Consider the following 25,310-nt stretch of genomic DNA (forward strand, 5'->3'; position numbering starts at 1 on the left):
ATCTTGTACCTTGACATAATGAACCAGGAGGTTGTGGGGGGGGGGGGGATCACTTTTTGAAAAACAACTACTGTAAATACACTGTTGCATTTACACTCACGTTCAATCAATGGCACATTGTTAACCATTTTAATAAGAGTTGTTTCAACTATGTTGGGGCCATTCGATATGGGAAAATTTAAGGAGATAGATTTGATCTTATATTTACTCAAACATCATGTAATTACTCTATATCAGTGGCTCTCAAACTGTTGTTAAGCATGGCTCGTTTGCCCCAGTCATTGTTGGTTCCCCAGAATAGTCTCGAAAAAAAACCCCACTTAATAGCATTGAATAGGCACACATCAATATGTACAGCTAACTGTGATACCCCTAGATGCTGTGATGCACACTTTGAGAAACACCACTCTATATGAAGCTATCTGAATAAAGAACAAATAAATTAAGTACTTAAATAAATCAGTAACATAAATACTAACTGGACAGGTGACTCACAACGAAACAAAAAATAGATAAAATTTTTATGAATAAAATTTTTAATATTACAAAAGACGACTAAGCTTTCTGAAATGACAAAATTGCAAGAAAACAAAATTATAGTTCTACAATTTCTGACTAACAAAAAAAAGGAATAAAAAGTATTGCATGGTCTCATGAAGAACGAAAATAATACATTATAATGCACAGCAATGAAATGCACAGCAATGAAATGCCATCACCTCATTTCCATTCAGTTTAATTCCACAGGGTGCACATAAATGCAGTTCTGTTCTGAGAAATCTACAGCTTTAGGAACATCTTAACGAAGAAATGGGGTGAATTTTAGAAGCTCCCTTCAAGGCCGAAAATTATCTTATAGCTTTCAGTATGAAATCAGTGTGTTCATGAAAATTTTGTAGTATGAAAAGTAAAAAAAACAAAAGAAACTCTTCACCAGCAAAGAAGGCTCTTGTAAACTCAACATACTTTTTAGTGGAAAAATCTAAATAGAAATGATGCCAAAGGCATTTAGACTCCTTACCATGAAGATTGAGCAATCAGGTTATATTCTTTCCAAAAATTAACACATACACTGCAACACATCCTCTAATGGTGACTGTTAAAATATTTTTCTCCCATCCTTCCATTAAGTCATTCTCAAAGTTTCATAGCTTTTCTAATAAATAAGTTATGAATGTAGACAGCTCAGAAGAGATAACTTTGAATATGTACACCCTGCATATTAAAACTAACCAACATAAACTATGAACTCTGTTAGCCGGTAAAAAAAACTAGAAACTAAATATTAGTATTGAATAACATCCATATTCTGAACATATTATTCATTAAATATCATATCACATTATAAACAACAGTAGCTCATAATTCATGCATAAAGAATACATATATTTACACTTGTATTTTAGGAAAATATGAAAATTTTTATTATATTACAATCAACATTGGAACCATCAGATGAATAAAATATATAAGTTATACAATTTTATTTTTTAACTGTATCGATGACAAAAAAAATATTTCTACGGTTAATTATTTTTAACCTTCAAACATGCAGTTGATATAAATAACTATGGTGTGAAAATTCATTAAAGGGCTATTTTCTAATAAGAATTGAAGAAATCCTATTAATGGTGAAACTTTTATGAAAATTACTGCTGTTGAAGAAATTTGAGAAAATTCTATGTGTATAAAAAAGAATTCTGTGGTTCATTTGGCAAAGACGAGCTTTAGGTTTTATTAGTTCAAATTAATGATCACCTGAAATAGCCAAAGAATCATGAGTCAGTCATTACACACAGGTTTTCAAATTTTTTGATGAAACAGTGACCCATTTCAGAGTGCAAAAGAACCTTGATTATATCCCATGTTCATTTATCTGACATCAATTTCCTTGGCGATAATTTGTTTTTCTTTGGTGACAAGGAAATTAACTCTGAGGTCCAAAACTCTCTTATAGATAAAAATGAAGATTTTAATGAAAACTTCAAGAGCATGACAAAACAAGCTATACCAATCAGGCACAGATCCACGACGACGTGTCAGGGTGGTAACTGACCATGTATGTTTTATAGGATCATCCTGCATTTTACAGGACAGACTGACTTTTTCTGAAGGTTATCACTCCCCCTTTGGATCCGTCCCTGACACCAATGCCTTTGAGTGATTTTTCAATAAGGCATTTGGTTTGAACTGCCCAAACATTCAGATTCATCTGAACAAAAAAATAGTGCAGCTAAAAAAAAAATTACAGTGAAACACCTGTATGAAATGGAAGAGAGTGAAATAATTTTCCATTGCATAAAACGTGCACATCAAAGTACTAATGATCTCGACTGGACTATCTTTTGATTCTGTTCAAGACTGATTTCTGTCTCACAGTGTGTTTCATCTTACACTGGTTTCACTGTAGCACAGCTACAAATCAAGGAATGACCAAATTTTCAAAATGTTCTTTGAACTCATATTTTATTATAATTAGTATGTTGATACTGGATCTTCAAAATAGGCTCAAGATAATAGAGGTTTCACAGCAGTCTGACATTCTCGGGGCTCCACAGTGCTAACTTCGGCATCTTCCCAGGGAAGCAGTTGGATAAATCGTGGCATTAAAAGAACAAATGGAATGTGAGTACATACACTCAATATAACAAGGAACATCAATGAAAGAAAAAATATTTAGGAAGAGGTGAACACACACTTTCACATATTCATATGTACAATTCAAATTAATAAATTAATTCATTAATTACAGTAAGCTATATTTTGTATCACATTCAGAATTATAATACACCGTGTAAAATATGTAACAAAATATAACATCTAGACAGCCATTTTATGATATCTTAAGCAAAAAGTTTTGCAAATTGTATTAGAACTAATTTAAAATAGGACATACAATAGCTGCTGTAACAGCTTTGTTTGCTAACAGTGCCATCAGTCATTTTTTTGCCAGGTGCTTGAATGTTTGGATTACGTGATGGATTTTGAATAAAACTTCTTTCTATAAATCAGTGTCATATAATGAAAACAAATGCTGACATTTTTCAACAGATGAATAATCACCACTGATTCACAAACTTGTGGATGAGATTGCTTATTTCTACATCCATATTAACCGTGAGCCAGTTTTAAGCATCTTCAGCTTTATATGATTAAAAGCACTGTTCCCAATAAGTTTAGGAAGAAGTAGTGCCAAAACCACTACATACCCAAAAAAGACAAAAAATTAATATTTTCACTCAAATCTGATGTGTACCTTATTTCTTAAAAAGTAAAAATGCATATTATCTCTCAATATTGTTGCAATTCTAATGCTTAACTAGATTTAAAAAAAATTATTTTGGAAGAAAAAAGTATGCACTAAATTTGAGTAAACATGGGAAGCTGCAATCATCCCTATTGAAAAAAAGAAAAAAAAAAACAAACACATCTGAAACAGTATAGGAAAGGCTATATGCTGACTTATTGGCTACTGTACATTTAAAAGGCACCATTACATTGAATCAAACATAAGTGTGGCATTCAACTTCTACTCAAAATGAACCAACCAAGAATTCAGTAAAGCAATTCTGCCACAAGGTTTGCTAATCCATACAACAGAAAATATTCCTAAGAAAAAGTATTCTTGATTTATATAGATTAAAGAAATAAAATATGCCTCTATAGGGCTTCCACTGGCTTTTTATTAGCTGGACCATTTTGACTAATCAGACAAAAAAAAGTAGTGCAATCAACATGCTATTAAATAGCAAATGAAATTCACCCACCAAATAAAACATTTCATTGCAATTCAGCAAAATGTCAATAGGCAGTGGAAATCCTGCACCCAAAATATATTAAACATTATTTTTCTTTACTGTATTACTTGAATTTCTTTTCTGATATGTTACGATTTGATACTATGAGAGTATTAAAAATATTTTTTTTTGTTATATGTACACAACTTTGCTTTGTTGGAAAAATCAAAAGAGCTGTCAATATTCAAAGTCTAATCTATGGCGAATATACACAATAACTAGCTTTAGTTTACAGCACACATACAGAGGCAAACCTCACAATATAATAATCAATCAGTACAACTATATATGTACATGCAACAGTTAATAACTCTAAATAAATTAATTTATGCATATGTCATGCAGATTGATTAAAACTCTGTAAGAAAACAATTTTACTTGCATAAAATTGTAACCTGTCGATACTACTTTCTACCAATAAAACTTCGCTAGCGATATAACATTTCCCCATTTATATTAAGATTTTCAGACCATGTAAACACTAAAACATTTTCAAACCTACATATAGTTTTTCCAACACAATACATTAACAAATTTTTTCATTAATGCTCAAATACAGTGAGTGGTACCTGAGGTAACAGGTGTCTTGCCTTGCAAGTAAATGCAAAAAAAAAATATATATTTGTTAAAAATTCTTTAGCTTATATGAGTTTAGAACCTATGAGAAATGGGTCATTAGACACAAAAAAGTTTGACGAGCTTTGAGCAAGTTGCAGCAGACAACGATTTGTACCGTATCATGCTAATTGATGTCTAAATTAGAATCAATATGTTATGGAATTTCTTTAACTTTATTTCAATTAATTAACATTATTTCAAATGAGAATACTTGAGGTACTAGATTCTCATGATATGAGCAACCTTTCAGAAATAATTTGATTCATAACTCTGTACACCACTGTAAACAATAGGTTTAAGCCATCTGGCTAACACAAATTCAGTATTACAAATATCAATACCATACAATTTGCATTGCGACAGAACAACAAATATTATGTAGGACTTTGTTACCTCATACATTTAACACCTATGAACATCTATCACTATCACAAACAAAAGCATTTCAGACTGTTAAAAAGATGATTAGAGCAATTTAATGAAAGGTATCATTATTTCAATTATGTCATGATACCAATGATTATTTAATTGAAATTGATTATTTGCACAAAATAATGTTTTAAATGCAGCAGGTGTTTTGAACTCGTTGCTGCATAGTTGTTTGAATTATTTAAAAAACAAATTAGATATTGTTTTCTTCATTTTGGAGAAATGTGAATTTTGACTATAATCATTAAAATATTTTTTTAAATAAAAAATTCATGAATTTAATCATCACATGCTTCAACACAGCATTTCAACTAACAATTGATTATGAACATGCAATCGGATGGCATGTTTGATCAGTACAATGAATAGCAATATACCAACTATAACCACATAAAGTTTAGTCGATATGTGTCTTATTACAGCTGAGAATACTAAAAATGAAACACTACAAAATTTAACAATAACTCTAGAGTGTTACAGCAATACAAGCTACATCAAATTGTTAACATGAGACTATCACGTGACAAATATTCTTCAAGAAAATTGTGCTATCACTATTAGCTATTTTATTCTTTTCAGGTGGATCATCATTCGGATCTATCACTTTATATAGAAATCATCTATCGCTTTATAGAAATTTTAAAGCTTAAGCATACATTAAAAATCCAGTCTCTCAACAGATTTCACACACAAGAACAGGCAATACTTTGAAAAGGAACATCAATTGCGACTGAATAATTCAACACGCTAATGCACAGGCATACTGTTAACATCCCACCCCTTACAAATTTTTACAATAATACTTCCCATTTCACACCTCATATTCAGTGCATAAGATTTCATATGAAGCTCATAAACAATCACTTTGAAGCGTGATATGTGAAAATCCTGTAAGAACATTCATTCATCACATAATACAATTTTTATGTATGAGCTCTCATGTGAACAACATTAAATATTACATCTATATCACACTGTTATCACAAACATCAGTTAGGAGAAAGCACATAAAAAAAGTAATAAATAAAATTGACATGAGAATCATACCTCATTAAATAAAGCTAAGCTGATTTCTACATTTTTCAAATGGAAGACTAAGTAATGTTCAATGTAAAAGAATATTTGGTTAGAATTCCCTGATGATTCAGCTTTCACCTTCATGCTAATAAATCATCGCAAGGGAGAGGGACTGTTCCCAAACTGTAGCTGTGGCGACTGCTGCAGGAATGGCTCAGTGTTTTGATACGACTGGTTTGTCTGAAGTTCTTGCAAAGTATCAGAAAATCTACTCCATTCATCACTCTTTGGATTTGCCAGCATCTGTTGAATGTAAAAAAAAAATTAACAGTGCTTCTTACTTCAAAGCTATCTGTCATCCAACCCAAGTCGGGTAAAGACTTTCTGACCAGTGAAACAAAAATTATGAAAATGTTAGATTAGTCATACAATATCAAATATTTCCTTAACTGCTGAAGCATCAAGCAATACCAGAAGAAAATTCAATCTCAAGTCTAGAATTACTTAATACAATTGCAAAATTAAAAAACAAACACTAACCTCTCCAACATCATACAGCCATATCCTCCCAAAACTATCGCCTACAGCAACATTGTGTCCAGATGGAGTCCACGTAACTCGATTCAAAGCAGGTGCTCCCTCGATCATAGCACTCACAGTGGGCAGCTAAAGCAAATGTATTCAGCAGAACAATAAGTTCAGAAAAATTTATAGCCTGTTGCTTCATTTGATTTAACGGAAGTAAGAGTTGCTATTGGATCAGTCTGGGGTTTTGTGAGTGGTCTAACTAGATCTATGTCACATATTCTATTTCAACCTCATATGTATCAAAAGCATGTTGTTATGCAGTGATCGGGTTGTTTTTATAACAAAAAGTTCTGCCCACTAGTGCGATGGACATCCTTGATGCAGGCGACCACAGGCAAAGAGACGGAACAACCTCCTCTGAGCGCGATCTTGATGTTCAGAAATGTGAGTTTTAATGGAATGCAAAGTAGTGCCGAACAGGCAGATCCACAGGAACAAGATATCATGTCAACTTCCGTTGATGAGAGAGGATTGGGAGGGGTTGTCCCTTGGCCCATCAAAAACGGGTGCCACTTTCAGATGGCTTTAAAGATTGTGAAAAGGCTTTGTTTCCATAATATAAATCCTATTTGATCTGTGGCATTTTTAAGTACAGGTGATGGAATTCCCTGTCACCTAAACTGTGAATGTTTGCCGCAGTAGAGAACAAAACTTTTGGTATGGCAATGACTAAATCCTGGAATAAAACCCCAGAAAGTTTCAATAGTTTTAGAAACTTTGGCCATGAAAGTTTACTTTCTCAATTCAATCACTGTTTCTTTGCTCTCATAATACAGATTTTAATTTTAATATAGTTCATACTGATTCATATAGTTGATAATTGATTTTAAAATAGTTCAAAACACATATGTATTAAGGAATGGTTATTCCAAGGTGAGTGTTGTGGTACACAATTTTTAAAAAGTCACATTGTTTTCAATTCAATTTTAATTGAGACTTAAAATATAAAATTAATCATTCATAAACTACTGAATATTTCAAAGGCAAACATCATACTCACTTCAGAATCACAGTTCAAATTCCAAAGATCAAGATGCCCAAGACCATCAACACATGTAAACAGGGCTGGATGAATGGGCGACCATTTTACATCAAAAACGTAATCAGAATTGTGCTCAAAGGAATATATTGGCTGCACACTCTGAAATTAACAAAGAGTAACTATACAACCATACAGTTGATTAAACACCCTCAAACCTTGTACTATGAAATGCATAGATACTAACACTATATTCAAATTTACGTACACGTATCATACTGAAAGCTCTTTTTTTTTTTCTTCAATGCAGTAATCATACCTAAAGCCACATGTAAATAACAATTAAGTTTTTTTAATGAGTTGCAAGGCTGCCATATTGACTTTCATAAATGTAACCTAATATCAAACTAAAAACTAAGTTTAACTTTTACATCCGTCATCATTTTCAATGTAATAAAGGAAAAGGAAATATTTATTACTAAAAAATTATTGGAACACTTTATATACCTTAGAACTCCATAACTTTACTGTCCAATCAAATGATGAAGTAAGGAATATATCGAAGTAATCGGATTGACCCTGAGTTTTATGAGTATCAATACCAGTGACTGGTCCTTGGTGACTTTCAAAAGCGTCAATTATACCATTCCTGCTGCCATGCCTGCAAGCTGATTTTTAACCGAAAATAAACATGTATTCAAAAAATAACATGTTACTTTATATGTACATGCAAAACATAAGCATATTGGATGAAAAACAATTACTTCCAACTTAAATCACATATTTGGAAGATACCATGCACAATGGGCAAAAACTGTCTAAATCAGCAACACTGTCTGAAATCAACCGTCTTATCACACAACAAATTTGAACCCTGTTGAAAATTTGGGACATTCATGTAGTACAGAAGGTGAAATGCCACAATAGACACACATGTACTTCGAAGCAAATTTAAGTAATAGTGGCTGCGAATCTATGATCAAAATTCATTCACAACCTTGTGCAGTCCCTACTATAGTAGATTGATGCTGTTGTTAAGGCAGTCATCCATTATTGGGCACATTCTGAAAGAGCCTGACTAGTCTTTTGCCTGATGTACTTATATGCATATATGAAAAAAATGAAAATTATCATTTGAGAGCAAGGATATGACAGAACTTGACTGAAAATATATATACCAGTCATAAAATTCTTGAGATAATTACCAAATAGAAACTATTTCACATACCAATAGTTTTACTCATATACATTTGCAAGACTTAAGCATTAAAAGATTCCAGAGGAAACAAAAATCATTGTGTTTTATTTTATAAACCTCCCTTTCAACTCGATTATGACAGTGGATACAAACACGAAAAAATTCTATGAAGTAAGTTTGCATTATAGATATATATAGTTTTTTTCATTTACCAGTGTAAACTACTCCATCTTCACTTCCAACAACAAAGTTGTTGAACTCATCAATCGGAAAAGACATGCATGTTACTGCAACTGTGCGAGACTGCTTTTGCTGGCTCAATTCTATCACTTCCTGAAATGACACTCTCAATCAATAGGCTGTCAAAGAATTAAAATCTATGCACAAAAATAATGAATAATATTTATCTAACAAATATCTAAAATCTGTTTGTTTCTGAGAAAAATATTTTAAAAACTTTAAAAAACGCACTTGTGGTTCAGATAACATATCTACACTCCAGGAACAACATTTTCCATCAGTTGACACCGTTATAAGATTGTGAGCATTCTCTGATCCAACCATACTGATAGCATAAACTGGATGCTATAACACAGAAATCATGTTAGAACTGTGACAGACCAACAGTAATATTTATTTTCTTGTAACAAATATCATCAGCTACAATTCTTTTGTAAAAACATAATAAAACCAAAAGTATTTCTTTTTTTACTACAAGTGGAATCTCACAAGCCCATGAGACCAAAACGTTTCACCAATGGTGAGTTTTTTACGTAATTGAAAGAAAGCTTGTTATATTAAAAACAAATCATGGTGACTCATGAAAATACAAAAATAAAATCTTACAGTATGAGCAATAGCTGACAAAGGACTTCGCTGCACTGGTGTTCTCTTGCTGCTTCGATTGTCCCACAAAACTATCTGACCGGAATATGTGCCTCCAATCACCAGATTTGGGTGGTATTTAGCAAAGCATGCAGACGTAACTGCTGACTAAATGAATAAAAGAAAAAAAAAATGCCATGAAAAATATATATTTTACAAAAACAATTAAAGTGAACAATATTGAAGAAAAAACCTTGGATCTAAAGTACATTTCTCCTAGTACACGAATGAATATCTTAGCAAAATCAACAATGCGCTTGAGAGAAGTCTGAAACATTTTTCAATGTTGGCACAGCGATTTCTCTAAATCTGTTTCTTTAAATTACTTTCAATGACATGTGATGAGCTTTTATTTATTTTTTGCCTGTCTATTACCATGTTTAAAAAACTTTCTAAATTCCTACTTTTTCTGTAAAAAGACTGGTGCAGATAGTTTTCTTTGTTGAATGATATAATTTAACAAAGCTACCAAAAATAGTACGAGATTCATTAATTCCCCCATCACTGTTCTTGTGTCCAAGTACAGATAAAATCATTTGCCAATAACAAAAAGTGTGTACGCCTCATTTTCATGTAAAACACAAGAAATATAAAAATATTGTAATATCAGATATCATTGAAGCTGAGTTTCAGTATACATATTGGTAATGACACTAACTAGCCATGAGTAAATTTTAATAATATCACAGCCTTTTCTAATTAGCAGTCCTCGATTATTTACAAATATTAAATGCAAAAATACAAATGTAAAAAAGTATACAAATGTAAAAATTGCCATTTATTAACATGAAAAGACCTACAATGTATGCATCTTTATATGCCAATTAATTAATATTGCATACAGTAAAACACAGGATGTCTATAATTGGAGTTGGAATGTTCTGAGCTGCCTACAGCCTTAAGTAATAGAAATGTATGGAACTTTAGAGCAAAATAGAATTTCTGAATGAGAATTTCTAAATCTCTTTTAAAGATCTCACATAGCTTCAGACAAGGAATCACAGTGACCATGAAAAAATATTGCAAGCAAAGCACGTTTTCTTATGAATTGAAACGTGATATTCTTTAGTGAAGAAATGAGAATGGTTTTTGCTGGAGATGTTTACGCACTGCGCTTTAAAATTTGAGAATTTTGATTACATACTTTTAAAAAATTAGCATGTGAACTATAATTTGCATGGAAAAAAGCTCTCTATTGGTGAATGTCAAAACTGATTATTTTTTTCACTCAATTCTTTCCTATCTATTAATTCTATTCTATTAATTCCAAAAATTTCATAGCTTTTTAATACATGTTCAGCATCTAGACAGCTCAAAATGTACCAACTTTAATTATTTACATACTGTACTACATCAAAATTAAATGCACACAATAAAGAAATTATCAAATGTAATTATATCACCTTTACCTGACAATGGAAAATATACTCTGGAGTTGTTTTCTTGAACTTCATGTTCCAAATCAAACACACCCCATCAGGATCTTGTGGAGATTCTTCATTCTGATTATATGATGCACATAATAGCTCAGGAAACTAAATTAGAAGAAAAAGAAATAATGACATACAGTTTCGAGAACTAAATAAAATAACTCGTCAATAACTAGAATGAAAAATAATTACAAGTTTTGCTATTGTTTTTTTTTAATTGATAAACTTAATAAAATTAATCATTGCCTAGTGAATACATGTTATCATATTCATCAAAGAGACAAACCTGCATTGACCAGTCAAAACTAGTGACAGTGCGATTTTTCGACCAAATATCATCACTAAAACACCGGTTCATAGAAAGGGTCATTCCAGATCTGTCATCACTGTATGTAAAATGGAAAACAGAACAGTTCTATAAATGGGCTCATAATATCATGCTGTAACTAACTTTTACATCAAATTTTCATAACCAGACTTCATGAGTTAGGAAACATACCAAGAATAACAAAAAAAAAATTGTACCTGTCTTGCTCCTCTATTTTCCCTGTATAGTCAACAAAAATATCTATATCTTCATAAAGCATTCTTTCAATAATCCTAGATGTTCTATCAAGGAAAGAGTGGAAATTACTGCTCCGCATCACTAGCAATTTCTCTTCTTCTGTGAGCTCCAATGCTATTAATAATAAAATTTGTATTATAAAAAATGAAATGAAATTCATTTTTAATGAAATATAAATAAGATCAAATATCATCTTATACAGCTTAATTTGTTGCTTTCACATCTACAGATATCCACAGCGTTATTTATTTTTTTTAAAACTGGAATAGGTGAACTAATAGATAAGAGGAGACCACAACTATTATGTGAAAAATCTATAGTTACAAAAATTATGTAAATAGTCCTAATTTATCCTTTATTATGTCATTTTCCACCTGTAAATAGTCATTATCTTATGTAAAAATAAAAATTAATGCATTCCTCTGTAAATCTCACCAAACTGCAACAAATTTGACGAGTTTGGTGACAACTCTAATAATCTGACGACATCATGGTGCCAAATTAATTTATAGGATCTAGCGAGAATGGAGGAGAATGTTATCGAATTTCTCTTGGCCTGCATAAAAGTGCTGCAAAGCAGAAATAAGAGTTTAGTTGAGTGTTTGAATACAAGATCTCTTGTATGTTAAAGAAGCCATATGCCAGGGGCTCTATGTTCAGTGTTGCAGCAGCTCACCAAAGACTATGGCCAACAGTCACCAAGTGCAGAGACGGTGCGAGTTGATGTTTCTGACTCTAGAGACAGAAGTTTAGTGGCCCAGCATGCATTATCAGATCTGTGCTCAGATGGCAAAATGTTATGCCACTATTTTAGAATATCACAATCGCAAACAATATTTTGCCAAAATGTGATGCTATGGTTTTTTGACTTATTACAATTTGCTTCCGCTGTTTTCTCATAAACTGAAAGAGAAAGATGAAATTTTGCCACCTTCCAAAATTTTGACGAAAGAGACTCCAGAATGCAAACTCAATTTTTTTAGAAAAGTAACTAATGACATTTTGCCATATGAGCACAGAAATTGCTGCTTGCGAATAAGTGTACATAGCTGTTCAGTAAAATAAATCTGTGCTGTCTTTCAAACTGCTCCATGCTTTGCCATCTCGAGTGCTTGTGAGAGATATTATCTGGAACAATATGAAATAATTAAGGGATTTACCCTTCGCTTTATCTTCTTTCTTATCTTCAGTGGATGACTTCTCTGGAGTTTCAGCTGGTTTGACCATTTTAATGTTTGGTAAACCAACAAGTTTAGACTGCTGAGGCCCTGGATATGGCAGTGGAGCGTCCATTGACGGTAGGGAGGAACCTTCACCATCTTCAGACACTGAAGAATCGTCATAAGTAAGAACTAGAAGAAAAAAAAAATGTTAAACTTATCTTTGTGATATACTATGTAACAACTTGGTTTGTACCCTGAGAAATTTAGCAAGAATGTTTTAAATGAAGTATAAAAATTTTTATTTATGGAATTAAAAATTTAATCAAGAACTCTATGCAACTTGCACCTTATGGAAGTTTTTATTGGTCACTTAAACAAATGAAAGATTTTTTTTTTTTCAAAAAACCTCATTATTCCAAAATGGATTAAATTTTATTAATGTGTAGAAAAGAGAACTTTTAAAATAGAAGTACAGTAGAGTCTTGCTTATACAATATTTCGTATTATCTAATGTCCAATCAAAAAAAAAAAAAAAGAATCAATCGGTTACAAGTATAAGATCAAGCACCAACTGTTGAGCAGCTCAGAATTTCACATAATGATGGAATTAAGGCTCTAGAAACTGCAATTAAATACACTGAGCAACAAGAGAAAACTACAGGAATCGACATAATGATGCGAAGATGACAAGACTTGTCAGCAAAGAAACGTCACTTGCCAGGAAAACAGACTACGATCAAAAGTTTCTTTAAATCATCACAGGGCTGAACTTTTTAAGTACTGCATTTAACTTCAGAATATTCTGTAACTGTAAGTTTATATTTTCAGTTAATTTTTTCTGTTGTTTTGTTGTAAAACATGATTATTAGGTTTGCAATGTATAAAATTTTAACACAGTTTGACGTTTAATAGACTTTTCTTAACACCTCACTATTATTCGACATTTTTGCTTATCCGACGTTCTGCTGGCCCATTTATGTAGGATAAGTGAGACTACTGTATGTTTCATTTTTTTAATACTTTGAAACTCTCTATGGAGATTGCTTATAGATTAACGCACAATTTTTTTTTCTGAACAGCTTCATCAAAAAAGAATTTAGAAAATTTTAGACTGTCAATGATACAACTATAATGAAAAGACCCTTTTTCCCTCCAAGTCTTGATTATCAAACAGAAATGGCCATCAACCAAATGTAAAAGGTGAAACTGAGCCATGGTAAATCAGTTTTTCATTTTTAGGGGAAGTTCTTACATAAATGAGAAAAAGAATAAATATGTTACTTGAAAATATCAATTTTTAAAAATACATTTTAAGAATTAATTCTCCTGAGTTTTACATAGGTTCATTCAATTAATAACATTATCTAAAAACATGTTCATAACAATCAATACTCAACAGCAAATATCAAGGACTGTTTATATTTACGATATCGATGAAACAGTACAACTGAAAAATTAAAAGATAAAAAAAAATTTAATGTAACAAAGTTTTTAACATCAAATTCACTGTTTTTAGTTTCATTTAAGTTGATTACTACAGCCAGGATTATACTATAAAACTTTGATAGTAGATCTTTTACAAAACTTGAAAAAACCACCAATACACCTATTGGTTGCATTTTCCAAGTTTTATAAAAGAACTTTTATAATACTTTTATAGTGCAATCTCCACCTAAGATACTCCTTACTTCAACTTCTTAAAACTTATTATCTATAGCGATACTAATGTATTAAGCAAAAAGTTTAAATTTATTGTGCTAACCATATTTTGGTATGTTTTACAAATACCAAATCAAATGTGATCCATATTAGATAATAAAATATGATGTAAAATGAACATGTAAAATATCAAAAAATGAATTAAATATGATAAACGATCGTGCAGCTAAACTCACAATGATTTTTATTAATAATTAATCTGAGTAAATGTACAGCAGCCATAAGTCTCTGCTGCTACATGTTTCATTTCCGTAATTATTTAGGTCAGTTGAACTACTTTAGAACATTAATATATGATCAAAATGCTCCATATAATATCATGCATCAACTATACTTTTCTTTTAAAGCATATGGTCAAACAATGATTTTTTTAAAGGAATAGAAAAAAAAGGCTTGCATTAAAATGATCAAAACTTACAATTATAGATTCCACCTGCTATCAGTGCAGCATGAAAAATATGTTTTTCTTTTTCAGAAAATGCTATGACATATTTTCAGATCAAATTATATCTTTTAATCCAGAGTAAATGACAACTTTTTAAACCATTCAATATACCCACATGCGCTCCTGTCAAAATAGCTACGATGCTATTTTTGAGAAAAACATTTCTTTCGTGAAAAATCATTCAGAAGTCATGCAAGATAGCATCAACATGGATTCAAGAGAGCATTTTAAAAATAAAAATCATACAAAAACAATATAACATCACAAAGGACTCAATTTATTAGGATATTAGATGTATCACTTACTCTACAAAATAGATATTCATAAAGTCCACTCAACACAGATTATCATAAAATAATCAACATTTTTTTAAGCGCATTCTGTTTTTCTTTAATTCAAGACATGCTTGAATGAAAACCCAAAAAAATATTACCATAAAATTCGGGATATTTCATTAGGAGTGGAAGGAAATAAGAAAAAAGTAACAAGGGAAATAATCATTTGATATCTAGAAATTTATAAATAGTCTATAATGAGACTTCAACAACCTTCAAAAGTAATGGTTACACCCACCATATACCCAGAACTGAATGCAGAGTACATAAATATATTATAATAAAAATAATGTATTTGTATTAGTAAGATGGAAGCTTCATGAATAGCAAGGTTTAACTGCATATCAGGATGGACAAAATGCTGTTATATAAACAGAGGAATATAATGATTACATACCTTGAAATTCATCTTCCCACTCTAAACGATGATAAAAAAAATTGATGGTCCATTCACACCATGCAAGACATAGGAATAAACATAAGAACAACATGAAAATTGGAACTATTATACACACGAAGCTAATTAATTGCTGCTAAGAATTCACATTTTATTCTAATCTATGATATTGAATGGTGATTATACAAAAATAATACGAGACTTATTTTCTTAAACTTTTTTTGTGAAGAGGTTTTGTTTATGTTCAAGTACTGCTCCATAGACAAGATATTTCTTGTTGTCTCATTTGAAAAGTTTCTTGCCAAAGCACTCAAATAAACAAATACAGTGAAACTCCAACTTAACAGTTAGCCCGAATCAAATTATTTACTGGAAACTATGGTATTTTTTACAGCTCCTTTGTCAATTAAATTGTGCATTTGTATACAAGTATATACTAGTTTCACATGCATAATCTCAAACTTATGTTATCAAAATTGAGTTTATTTCAAAACGAAAATTAGTTAAAGGCTTCAATATGAACCCTTTTGTTTAGGTCTCCCTATTTTACAGAATAGTTTTTCAGTCCCAACAGTGTCCACAAAACAGACATTTCACTGTGTAAGTATTTAGATATAAACAAACATTAAGCTTTTTTTTGTGCTTTTCACCACTAGAAAAACAAGTAACCTTCAATTTTTAGCATCTACAAATGCATTCATGCCCACCACTCCATTTCGAATTCTAACCTACTTAGCTGGGGATCTAGTAATTCAAGGCGCCTAAGGAAAGTACCAAAGAAATATTTTAAGTGGTCTGTTATATGTGTCTTTGAGGAAAAAAACTGATTATCAAATAATTTCCTTTTCCTATGTGATAAAATTTAACATATAAGAAATGATGAGTTAGGAAAGCAAGAAATGATATTGACTAAGAAGCAAGCTTCATCTCAAGTTTCACAATGCAAAGTTATTTTATATACTACTACAGCCACAGCATCTTACAAAAACACCCAAGCATACATTCATGAAATAAACTATGAAAAAAATTATGAATATGACCAAAATCAAGTATGAATGTGATGACTTTATCATGTTTTTTTTCAAACTTCAGAGTAGATTGATCAACTCTGCAGGCTATATGAATCAATAATTAAAAAAAACCATGCAAACTAATTATGAAAGCACTTGAATAGTTTGTTTATTTTAAATTTCAAAAATATTGAAAAATCTGTTCTCGTAAAAGTTCCAAAGGTTAAGAAGGGTTTTCAATAAAAAGCACCTATTCAAAAAGGGTGTCTGAATGTTACTAAAAAATGACTTTGAAAAACATTTGATTTGATATTTAAATTGTTTTTTCCTCCAAGTTCTACACTTACATTTTTCTGGAGACATTTCCATACTAACCAAACAGTAAAACCTCGCTATTCATGGGAAATACATCATATAATAAAATTATAAATTACAATTTTGAAGAAAAAGAACTATTATTGCAGGAATATGGCAAATATGACATACACAACTATTTAGAAATAAAAGTTCAAAATTTTTTTTTTTATGATTTTGAAAAGAACCATTTTCTTAATTCATAGTGAGCTATTTTCTGTATGTGTGCAAGTGTGTGTAACAGAAATAAAGGAAACAGAGAAAGGGTGGGGTGGAGAACACAAGAGGAAAACACATGGAAAGATAGATGGATAGAATAAAGAGAAATGGACATTTAAAAATCTGTTAGGTGGGTTGGGTGAATTTACTTTGATTATATTTCGAAGGCATGTCTGGTGATCAAACTTTCCTCAGAACAGGTAAACAATAAACAAGTAGCTTCTGACAGCCTTTCAAAAAAGCAACAAAGAACACAGTTTCATGTCTACAGATGGCAAGCCCATTCGTATTATCATACCTCCAATCTGTAATAATATGCTCAAGATTGACAGTTGTGCAGCAAACCAATAACACCTTCTGGATGCACAACTTTTTTGTCACTGAGTACAGTTTGATTCATTATCAAATAAGATTCACAAATACAAAGATTGCATGATGACCAGTCTAAATAATCATTACTCTGATGACATAGTTTATATATAAAATTCCACATTAATAAAGAGAGAATAAATATACATGATACAGAAGGTAATAACTATTAAAAAAATAATCTCAATTAAACAATGAGAAAAATCTCTCACAAGTGCCAAGACAAAGTGATAAACAGCACTGAGCAAAATGATCCTAAGATATAATCTTAGATACAGTCAGACTTTGGTATAACATGCCTAGGGGCTCAATAAAAATGGCTTCAAGAAGAGTGAGAGCAATTCACTAATAAAATGCTGACCTTTAAAAACTGACTTTATAAGCAAGGTGACATTAAAAGTGATGGGTGTTGTACCGAGCTGCAACTGTATATGCTATCAGTTACAGCTCGATAACTGATTATAAATTCAGAAAAAAAATTTAACAAAAGTTTAAGTTGAAAATTAAAATATGTACTCATTAATAAAATTTGAAACTGTAAATTATCCTGAAAAATCTTTCATGTTTCTTCATTCCAAGAGTAGTTAGATGAATAAAACTACCCAAAAAAGAAAAACTTTTTTTTTTCCAATATCAATAAAAAATATTACATTCCTATAAACAACAAATATATTATTGTAATGAATTACGAACACAAAAATTTTTACTCACCATAATAATCAAAGGAGGCAGCTAACAAAAGAAGGAAAAAAAAGATAGTTTAGTTCAAGTCATTATGGATGTATTATATCAAAATAGATCATTGTTACACCAAAAAAAAAAACGATGAGACAAATTGAATTGAGTGCAAAATCTTAGAATTTCAGTTAATAGCTATAATCTCAGGGAGACAATAAAAGGAAAAAATTCTGAAGGGGACAATGGAAAAAAACAATTAGCAAACTGTTTTAGATTATCATTAATAAGAATTGCAAAATTACAGAAAAGCAAATGCTGAATCAAGGCTTTTGAAAACTTGGATTGTAATTTAATTATACATAAGTAAAACTTTAATACAAGCGTAAATTTCATAGAAAGGATTTATAACAAGGAACAAAAAAAATATATATATATATATATATATATATATATGTTAATTTTATTCAGAAGCAAACACACACAAAATCTCTTTAAAAAATTATAATAAGGCATGGCGATAGAAGTGATCAATTACCTTCTCTATCAATGCTTGCAGGCAAAGTTTGCGTTTGCTTATCATAGGCAACTTTCTCTATAGGTTGGATATTTGTTTGATGAACACTTACTACAGTAAGCTCTTTCTTCCTATATGAAAGGGGAAAAAAAAGTAAGATAATTATAAATGCATAATCACAAAATATCAGAAGGAACATGTAAAAATTAATGACACAATGTAAATTATCATTCAGTAATGGGCAGACATAAGTAGGGTAGATGTAACAAATGTTTTCTAAAGTAGGGTAACATTCAAACTTATGAACTTGTTACATCTTACGTACTATATAACCAGTTGAAGAATGGGTTGAACACAATATGAAGTAATGAATATCTGGGATAATTATTTTTACATGTCATATGAAAAGCTACACCTGGTTAGAAGTGTTATGGTTTCAGTGTGGGAGTTGATTGTCGTAACATTGTATGTTGAGTTTTGCTGATGCGAATTCATTTTTTATTATCCAATGCTAATCCTTATGCAACTTGACTAGTTTTTATATTTAAACTGTGATTCTCTATGCAGAGACCTACAACAGCAACATCACACAATAGAGTGATACAACATCACATCAATAATCTAAGTTTCGTTTGTTCAACATTCTGGATTATTCAAACCCTCTATGGATACCTACTTTTTGTCAGTCATACATAAGCAACATGTTCCAGTATGAACCTGTTCATTAGAAATTAACCAGAGGAATGTTTATAAGGCATATGCAGTAGTAGTTATAAGTGTAATGAATGGTAGTCTCAAATTCATTGACACCATATAATAAACCCCTCATTATATTGTACGAGACATACATATATATATAAATATATATATAAATAAAGGGTGGTTTATTAAAAACATATATAAGGACTTTTATCCAGTTCTAACGTCATTTAAACTTAAAACTTTAAAGTGGTTTTAATATAAAAAAACCCGTGAAACTCGTATATCTGGATGCAAGTCATTACGAGGCATGGTGCTGTGTAATGGGGAGAGGGGCTACCGTGATGAAATTATTTCAGCATAAGGTAATAAAAGAAAATTTAACAAATTTAACAACCGTACTTTGGTGGCGGCAATGGTTTCGGAGCAGGCACTGAAGCTGGCACAGGCAAACTACTGAGTTTATTCATAGCAGTTGCTCCAGATCCCAGGCCTTCGCCAGAAGCTGAAGGCGGAAGTGCTGCAAGGAAGAATGCAAAATTAACTTCCATATCTGATGATTCAAAAAAAGAAACTCAAAATCAATATTTAAAATTTTTATTTAGTTTTTTTAACTTCAAAAAGGCTTTTGATACTCTCAATTCAGAATTATTTAACCAACACAGCATGCATCGAAATATAGACTCCAGGATCCGATAAAACCCTAATATTAATCTCAGTGATGTTAAAATACAGAGAAATGGTTTTTCCCCTTATAAGAAAATTATCCAGTATTTTCATTACTATTATTTATCCCGTTTTTCATTACATCTTGCACCTTGAAACTGAGTTCTCCATGTGCTGTTATTTCCCTCATTTTCAGAGATTTTATAACTCAAACACTTCAGCAACTACCACACTTAAAAACATAGAATTTCTGTTTGTTGGACATCAATTTTCTAATTAGGAGTTGGAGGGCAGCAAGACTATAGATAACTAAATTTTATATCTCAGCAGTATATTTACAGCTCTTATTAAAATAAATGGCACATCTAAGATGGACACATTATTTAAAAACTTTTTTTAATTGAAAGTATGTTTCTATAGCTAACGGATTAAGAGTAATTTGAGGTGAAACAAAGTCAAGTTTCCACTGTGTACACACACTGATAACATACAACTTGGTGTGAAATAGACACAATTACATGTTATAAAGTTTTGTTTTTTTCTTCAAACATACATATTGATGTGGTAATCTCTAAAGACGCCAAAAGCTCTTCTGTTTCAATCATCACATCCTTGTTTGTTTTCTCATAAGCTTTAGCGATTTCTTCTGCCTAGTGAAATAAGATAAGCACAAATAAAACTAATTATTTATTTAATTATATAATGAATTAAATATGTAACTGTTCAATTGTAATTCACGTTCTGTTGATACAAGTTGAAGTATTTAAAATATTTGAAATTCAATATGAAATCTCTAGCAAAGGGACTAGTCAAATGAAAAAATAATTTAGGTGAAATAAATTTCTTACTCCCATATGAACTCCCATATAATTGTGTTTTCTATATTTTTCTAAACCTCCTTCCAGATTTTTCTGTAGTAGCACTGATTGTTCTACGATATACATAACAGATTTTGGCAAATTCTGCTTTGGGGCTAAAGCCCCGTTTAGAGGTGTTAAGCAATTAATTAGTTGACTAAATTTTAAGTCTCCAAGTACTTTAGAAGGTATTCAACCATTAATGGCCATTTACACAGGTTTAGTTGGTAAGTGATTTAATGGATAACTAGAATAGGATCAAGTCTATTTTTCAGTTAAGAAGGCACTATACGCATGCACTGGGGAGAAGTGGCCTCGTATCATTCAATATATATAAGCATTGATTACTTAATTATTTATATTGGGACAGTTTTTAGAACACTTGATGACTTAAAATTTAATTAGCTCTTATAAATGAGCCTTTACTGGTAATGCTTAAAAAATTCAGGGACACCAATACTAATTCAATATAGTAAATTCCAAAACACAAATTGCCACTGTTTGGAGAAATTTCTTGGTTACCTGATCCCAATCTGAGCAGTTTGCTATGGTGAAAACAGGACAATATGAAACACCATAATGATTCCCAAATAAACTGAAATAGTTTCGCCCAAAGGTCAATTCTGTGTATGCCCCCGCTGGTTTGGCAACAGTTGGAAAATTGACAACAAAAATGATTATCCATACATTTGAATTTACCCCAATTTTCAGCTGCCACACAGAAGAGATGCCTGACATCTGTCAACCCTCGTATTTGGCATAACCATGATATGCACAATATAAACTATATGGGTAGCATGGCAGGGAACATTCACCCCTCCCAAAAGCAGGATGATGTGGGAAAAATTTGCACTTACTCTATGTCAAGCATCCCCGAATTTCAACAGTGTGCACCAAGGTCGAAACTAGAGGGGGAAATAGGGGCAACTGCCCAGGCAGCAAAATCAAGTTTGCTCCCCCCTCCTTCACAAAAATTTTAATGCCAGGTTTTCCTAGGAGCAGGATTTTTGCGCCGTGTGCGGATTGGTTAAACATCCAAATTTCAGGATTTTTCAACCAATCAGCATTTTTTTATTCTGCATGTGGCGCAGAAAACCTGTTTTTAGAAAAAATCCAGCTTAATAATGGCCCTGGTGCCATATTGAAAATTTCAATGAATACCTGAGACCACAATGCTATACTAAAAACATGTTATAAGAGCACTCAGCAAATTATACTTGAAGAACTATGTTTAACATATAATAGATTTCATTTTAATGGTGGGACTAACCCCAATCTAAACTACACAATTAGTCACACCTACCGGCACATCTCGCTGGACCAGCACTTGCAATACGTGAGCCGTCCTCAAATTTTGACAGTGTACGGGCCACATTGAAAGTTTCAAGGAAACTCAAAACCACCACCATGCTATATTAAAAACATGTTATAAAATTGCCGAGCACGCCATATGTTGAAGAACCCAGCTATGCACATTATAGATCTCGCATTAAGGGGTTTAGACCCTAATCCAAACTACAACTACTACTTAACTGTACATGTATGTTGTATACATTCCTCTACGGAATTTCTAATCGGCACATGCCGGATTGTGTTCTGGGTGTATGTGTAGCCCTAATGTATTTATGTTGTTGGGTTGCACTTGTTTCATGTTCATGCTGCCATCTGTCTTACATTTTCTGAAGTAAAGATGGAAATGCTTGAATTTTCATGATGTGGTCTGCCTGCTATCTGCGGAGAGACTTTTTGAAATGGGAAACCGGCTCGCATTTGCACCTCAAAGCTGGAAAACCCCTAATCCAAACTACACAATTGCACACCCCCTCCCTCTACCTACACATCGCTCTAGATCAATGCTAAATATGCGTCAGGTAACCTCAAATTTTGACAGTATGGGGGCCACATCGAACATTTCAATGAAACCTAAGGGCCACGACCTATAGAACACTTGATAAAAGAGCTCTGTAGGAAACAAATGTTGAATAACACATATAAATTTCACATGAAGGGAATGACCTCAATCCAAACAGCTGTTCGAGGGGGATTCTTCCTCATATACATGACAATTGAGAAGAAACCCAATAGTCAGAATCTCGGTATAACGTCTTCATTCAACGTCAACTCGTTTATAGCATTAGTTTTTAAACTCCCTTTGATCATCATTAGCAAACTAGACATACTGATCATAGTCATTTTTATTCAGTTTTTACAGGGTGACGTTATGTTAAATAAACTGTTGTTTTACAATATTAATGTATACTGTAATTCTTTTTTTAATGAAAACATTGACATCATGAAAGTATTTACATCTTACCTGTAATGCATTTAAATAATTAAAATAAATACCTTTCTAGCTTCTTTTTCACGTCGCCGCCTCTCTCTCTCTTCCCTGAGCATAGCGAGTTTTTTTCTTTTAAGCTCTAATTCAGCACGTTTATCCGATAAATTATTCATTTTCTCTCTATTAATTTATATATAATTTATTAATTGTATAATAAATTGTACTATTTACGGAGTGCCGTTCTGATCAACAATCAGCCAGATGATGACGGGTGTGACTGATCGTCTGACTGGAAAAGAATTCCTACCTCAGTTCATTTTAAATGGTTCACTTCATGCAAAAAAAATAATAATAATGCAGACGTCAGTGAAAAAGAGAAGGGGGGAAAAAAAGTAAATAAAACAGGTTACAGTTGGAAGAATGAATGCTTGGGCGGATGCATGGAGCGGATGACTCATGGAAACACGTGAAAAAAAAAGTATATTTAGATCTACGGACTTCATCTACCGCAAATGTATCCGAAAACCCATGAATATATGAAAATTTAACTGCATCACATTTTTGGATCTTTCACTTTTTTTTCTTTGAATACCGATCTGAAAGAAAAGTCTGTCTTTTAAATATGTTTTGAATATTTCCACTTATTGTAAATATTATGTAAGTTTTTTGGCAGCCAAGACCAGACTTTTGCAAATGCCACCATTTAAAAAAAAAAGCAATTTAGCAGATGCATAAAAATTTCGAACTCCACTGGTGGACTGCAGTTGGTTTTCTGTGGTTCCCAGCTTCGAGACGTGAATGCGAACCGATCTCCCCCCCCCCCTTTTTAAAATGTCTCGCTAGAGAGAGCAACATCCTCGCAACGCCAATACAAATATTTTAATCATTTCACTTCACTCACAATCATAACTATGGCAGGCAGCACTGAAAATTTAATGCACAATACTACAGGGGTTCTCAAACTGAAGAACCCCTTGAACCTTTGTCAGGGACGCCGAGAAGCAGTGACCCTCACAAAGGCTTTTCGAAAATATTCTTTGCTAACCAGCTCTGGGGAGCCGGCGGAGCACTCTGATAAGCTTTGATACTAGCGACTTTCTAACGGGTAGAAAGCCTCACCACAGACCTACCTAAAACGATAGTTCTTCAATCATAGAAAAACTAATGGCAACGCTATACGTAACAAGCATTACACAGAAACAATCTTCACTTCAGATTCATTACACGCACATTCCATAATGTACCAATTAGTTAGAAGTTCCGCAGAGGAATATGAACGAGGTGCATATATGGTTCGTACTCTTCCAACGCAAAAAAATTCAAGGACTATTCAAGCACTTTTCAAGGTAAAACTTAAAAATTCAAGGACTTTTTTTACAAACGTATATTTTTCACATGAATAGGCGCATATTTAATTTTGATTAAAACTTTCAGAGATTACATTTCTACCTACATTATTTCACATCATCCACAATGAATAAAGGAGGCCACATACACATATATATCATACAAAACATATGACACATTGAATAACGCAGTTCGTGCCTGTCAATTTCCTCATTGCAAAGCACCTTACGGAAGTAAGATGCTTTGCATCAGTCCGGGGTTGTGAGCGGTTCTATCTATCTATCTATCCTCATCAAAGCCGCTTGTAAGTGCAGCTCTGATGCAGCTTTGATCCTCATTGAAACGTAGTTTATTCTCTAAATATTGCAATTAATTTTCTTTTAAAGACTAAAAAAAAAGAACTCTTCTAAAGATAGGAAAAGATTAAATTATTTCTTTCATTAATTCTGAATTTATTTATTTCATTAATGCTGAAAAAATTTCTTTCGTTAATGCTGGAATAATTTTTCATTAATTCTGGAGTTATTTCTTTCATTACTTTTGGAATAATTGCTTTCATAAATTCTGGATTTGTTTCTTTCGCTAATGCTGGAATTCTTTCATTAATGCTGAATTATTTTATTGATTCTAAAATTATTTCATTAATTCTGGAATTATCTCTTTTATTAATTTTGGAATTATCTGTTTTATTAATTTTGGAATTATCTCTATATGGATGCCATTAGAAAATAACGGAGATGCGCCGACATTC

At 31.9% G+C, this 25,310-nt stretch overlaps 1 protein-coding gene across 3 annotated transcripts; it reads right to left on the bottom strand.

Moving 5' to 3' along the window:
• Positions 1–515: 515 nt before the first annotated feature.
• Positions 516–23,630, bottom strand: LOC149079850 (cytoplasmic dynein 1 intermediate chain 1-like). 3 transcript variants are annotated; one of them, XM_089240359.1, is made up of 18 exons: positions 23,278–23,630; positions 20,628–20,724; positions 19,811–19,928; positions 18,731–18,840; positions 18,229–18,249; positions 15,566–15,586; positions 14,807–14,824; positions 12,667–12,858; positions 11,467–11,620; positions 11,228–11,327; positions 10,921–11,046; positions 9,473–9,619; positions 9,098–9,211; positions 8,839–8,959; positions 7,936–8,096; positions 7,450–7,590; positions 6,402–6,527; positions 516–6,164 (listed from the first exon to the last, which is right to left on the bottom strand). In XM_089240359.1, exons 1-18 carry the CDS (start codon positions 23,383–23,385, stop codon positions 6,015–6,017), a joined length of 2,025 nt encoding a protein of 674 aa, XP_089096485.1. In that variant the 5' UTR covers positions 23,386–23,630; the 3' UTR covers positions 516–6,014. The 3 variants fall into 3 exon arrangements, with proteins under 3 accessions (XP_089096485.1, XP_089096486.1, XP_089096487.1); XM_089240360.1 differs by lacking the exon at positions 14,807–14,824 and having other exon boundaries at positions 23,278–23,629; XM_089240361.1 differs by lacking the exons at positions 14,807–14,824; positions 15,566–15,586 and having other exon boundaries at positions 23,278–23,629.
• Between the last annotated feature and the right edge of the window lie 1,680 nt (positions 23,631–25,310).

Source organism: Pholcus phalangioides, unplaced genomic scaffold, assembly GCF_987345545.1.
Source record: "Pholcus phalangioides strain wild (caught in Gottingen) unplaced genomic scaffold, Ppha-v1.0 ptg000012l_1, whole genome shotgun sequence".
Lineage (NCBI taxonomy): Eukaryota > Metazoa > Arthropoda > Arachnida > Araneae > Pholcidae > Pholcus > Pholcus phalangioides.